The 3,910-nt window shown below is 37.1% G+C and overlaps 1 protein-coding gene across 1 annotated transcript; it reads left to right on the forward strand.

The window, feature by feature from the left end:
- The first annotated feature begins 556 nt into the window (after positions 1 to 556).
- Usp26 (ubiquitin specific peptidase 26) lies at positions 557 to 3,352 on the forward strand. Its single transcript, XM_046468909.1, has one exon. The coding sequence runs from the start codon at positions 557 to 559 to the stop codon at positions 3,350 to 3,352; it is 2,796 nt and encodes a 931-aa protein (XP_046324865.1).
- The last annotated feature ends 558 nt before the right edge of the window (positions 3,353 to 3,910 follow it).

The following is a 3,910-nucleotide window of genomic DNA, read 5'->3' on the forward strand; positions in this document are numbered from 1 at the left end:
AAGTCCTCTAGATATCAAGGGATAGTCATCTGTTTCTGGGTTAAGTACTTCTATTTTCTTATTCACTTATTGTAGTTGCCCCATGTGGTCATTCTGTGACAGAAAAACCACGTTATATATGCACTTGAGACAGTATTCAGTATGATTTTTACCTATGTATTGAAAGTCTACTAAGTATTTAATGATCCCAATTGAAGTTGGAAATTTAATCAAAATATGATCTGATATTGTGGTGGAAAGATTTAAGAAACATTTTTTTCTCCAATAGTTTAAAAAAACTTGATTTATTTCTTTAAAGAGTCATCTTATCTTGGGAATGAAGATTCTGGACCTGCATGCAACTATAATAAAAAACATTATTTTAATCACTAAAGGTCTAGCTATTCAGAATCTGAAGATATTTTCACATAAAACTCATACTGTGAATAGTATCATTCTGCACAGAGAACTAAATAACCATTTATTTTGGTGTTGTTTCTTTAGGTGAATTCTGAAAACATCGAAACTTCAAGATTTTTCAGTAACCCAGTATACGTGGACTTTCTCTGTAAAGAAAATGTCATCTGCCACAACGGTACACGGTTATGTCCAAATATGGAAAAGGAAGACAGGGATGTCTAAATCAAGAGCAGCATTCATTGAAACGGTGGAAGGAAAGAAGAAAGTTAAACTGATGCTCTATTTCAATACTGGACAAGTTAAAACTTTCCAGCTGAGTGATAATATTAAAAGTGTGGCCTTTAGATCCTATGGACAAAATGAAAATCACCTGCATTTAACTTTCCAAAATAATGACTTCTTGTTTATTGAGAGATTATCATCCACCCATGCCAGAGAGTTGAAGACACTCCTAGACAGAGTCCATCAAGTTGGGGATCAACCACCCATGAAACCTGGCAAGGAGGATGGCGTCTTTACCAGCACAACCATACAGAAGGGGATCAGTAAAACTTTATCACACAAAGTTTATAAGACATCAAGTAGTGGACACCTGGAGGTAGCCAAAGAAAGAACCTCTTACATTCAGAAGATGTCTTTGTTTGCAGAAAAATCATCATTTATTAGAAAAGGGCTATTTGTACATCATTTTGGGAAGAGGAAAAGAATACTAGCATCTGATTTAGAGATGAATAAAAATGAGAAACTCATGAAAGAAAATTACTTCAAAAGAAGCACATACAAGATAAATCCCTGGAAGTTTGTGAGCCACACTTGGGAGAAACAATTAAAGGCAAGAGAGTTAAGAGAGAGAAAGAAATTGCCATTTGAATCTTCATTTGTGACCAGCTTTCTTGGAAATCCTTACCTAGATGTTACTATTCCCCACATTATCACTGAGAAAGTATTTGTGCCATTTTTTTGGGAAACAAGTTATGGTGAGTATATCCCAGAGTGGGATATACTTAAGAAGTCTGTTACATTTTTCCCAGAGAAAGTATGGCAGGGTCTCCCCAATTTGGGAAACACGTGTTATATGAATGCAGTTTTACAATCCTTATGTTCAGTTCCATCCTTTGTTAATGATTTACTCAATCAGGGTTTCCCATGGGGTAAAATTCCCCATGATGCTCTTAGCTTGTGCTTGGCACAGCTGCTTGTTTTGAAAGATATTTATAATATAGCAACAAAGGAGAAGTTACTTGTGAGTACTAAACAAGCCATTTCACTAGTTGCAGATATATTCTCTGGCAATGTACAGAATGATGCTCATGAGTTTTTAAGTCTTTGTTTAGATCAGATGAAGGAGACCATGCAAAGATTAAGCTTAAGGTGGAAGACTAAAATTGAATCGGAGGAAGATTCGCCTGAAAAGCTTTTGTTTGCTTATTCTCCCACCAAAATGATTGTTTGTCCTGTCATCACAAATTTTGAGTTTGAGATACTGCGCTCTATTTTTTGTAAATCATGTGGTCGGGCTGTTCTTAAGACAGAACCAAATAACTATCTCTCCATCAACCTTCCCCAAGGAACAAAAGCCGATCCTTTGTCTATTCAATCTACTTTTGACCTTTTCTTTGATGCAGAAGAGCTTGAGTATAAGTGTGAGCAGTGTAATCACGATAGGTCTATTTCAGTACACAAATTCAATAGGCTACCCAGGGTCCTTATTGTTCATCTGAAACGCTATAGATTGAATGAGTATTGGTCCTTAAGGAAAGATGAGCAGGAAGTCATTATTCCCACCTATTTAAAGTTGTCTTCTCATTGCAATGAGAACACAAAACCACCTCTTCCACTTAGCGAGAATGCCCATATTAAGGATTTCCGTTTACTAAAAATTTTTCAAAAAATGAGTTTTGGACTTCTCAACTTAACAATGCCTGCAACAAAGTCGACCTCAAAATCCAAAGATTCCCTGCCTTTACACATTGGATCAAATAAGAAATCTGTACCACAAAAATTTCAGCGATTCTTAAAAGGGGCAGGTAGAGAGCAGCAGCAAAAAGACTTGGAAAAAAATTCTAAACTGAATATAATAAAGTCAGAATTGGCATCCTCAGGAAATGTAATGCTTACTGAACAACAGCTATCTGCTGGCTCTATGAATTATGTGAAAGATACCTCCCTTTCTCCAATTTGCAAAGATGGAGGTAAACCCAGCTCAGACACATCTCTTGCAGATAAACCCAGCCTAGACACATCTCTCACAGAAGCTCATTTTCAAGAAGTATCTGAAAATACAGAAATAAAGAAACACGAGGAAACTAATGGATTTGTAGAGTTAGATTTTAGTAGTTTTAGTGAGACTACTGAAGATTTGTATGAAGATAAAAATCCCAGCATTCCTGGAATATTCCAAAATGTGGACAGACAGACCCAGCAGTGTGATAGTGTGAGAATCCATAAGCAAGCCCTTGAACAAGCACTTCCTCAGAGCCTTCCAAAGCTAAATGCTCAGGAGCACACACAGAATCTTAGACCTACAGAAATAAATGTCCAGAAGCCTGATGTGAATTCCTTATGTTCAGTGGATGCCAATAGGAACCCTGAAGATAAGGATATTTTAGATAAGACAGAATCAAAAGCCAAGGAACCAAAGGAACCAAAAAGAAGTGCCGATAAAAGAGATCATCATACTTATAGGCTCATTGGTGTTATCAGCCATATTGGGAGTACCACCCATTCAGGCCACTATATCACTGATGCCTATGACTTTAAGAGGCACCTCTGGTTCACTTACAGTGATTTACAGGTATCTAGTATCCAAGAGGTCCAAGTGCAGAAGTCTAGGCTTTGCACAGGTTACATCTTCTTTTACATGCATGATGAGATCTTTGAAGAGCTATTAACAAGGGGAGAGAGCTCCCAGTCTTGCAGCACCAAGGCAAGAAAAACCCCTCAGGCGCAGTAGTAGAAACGGACTCCTTGTTTCACACATCCCCTTGACTTCCTCCCTCACTACCATTTCCTCCAGAGAACTCCAAACTCTATCCCAGAGATGAAGAAGTTACTATCCCACAAGCAAAGTTCAAATAGAAACATACGGGGATACCTCCTTTCTAAACCTGACACACCTCAATCCCAGATCTCTTGATCAATGAGAATTGATCATTCCTACAAGATGAACTGTTGCTTTTCATGTTTTAATGCAGTGGCTTTAAAAGTGAAACAGGAGCATAGTAAACTAACTAGAAATGCAGAATGGGTTCCACTGTAGACCTGCTGATCCAGAAATTCAGGGCAGCAATCTGATGGTGATTGTGATACTTGATAAAGTTTAGGAACCACTGCTGTAGTGTGTACAGTACCTTGGTCTATTTTGCTATTGTACATTTGAATTGTTCATTTTAAAAATGGTTTTAATTACATTTTTCTGTATTTGTATCTAATTACTTTTGTACTTTTAAACTCATTAAAAGTACAAAAATTGGTTTTCTACTGATTGTACTCATTGATTTGGTAGGAAAAA

Source organism: Marmota monax, unplaced genomic scaffold (assembly GCF_021218885.2).
Source record: "Marmota monax isolate L192 unplaced genomic scaffold, Marmota_monax_Labrador192_F-V1.1 WCK01_AAM20220418_F8-fsc00054, whole genome shotgun sequence".
NCBI classification, from domain to species: Eukaryota; Metazoa; Chordata; class Mammalia; order Rodentia; family Sciuridae; genus Marmota; species Marmota monax.

Bases quoted from the DNA above. Each gene is read 5' to 3' on its own strand.
- Usp26 (XM_046468909.1), top strand. From the start codon at position 557: ATGTCATCTGCCACAACGGTACACGGTTATGTCCAAATATGGAAAAGG.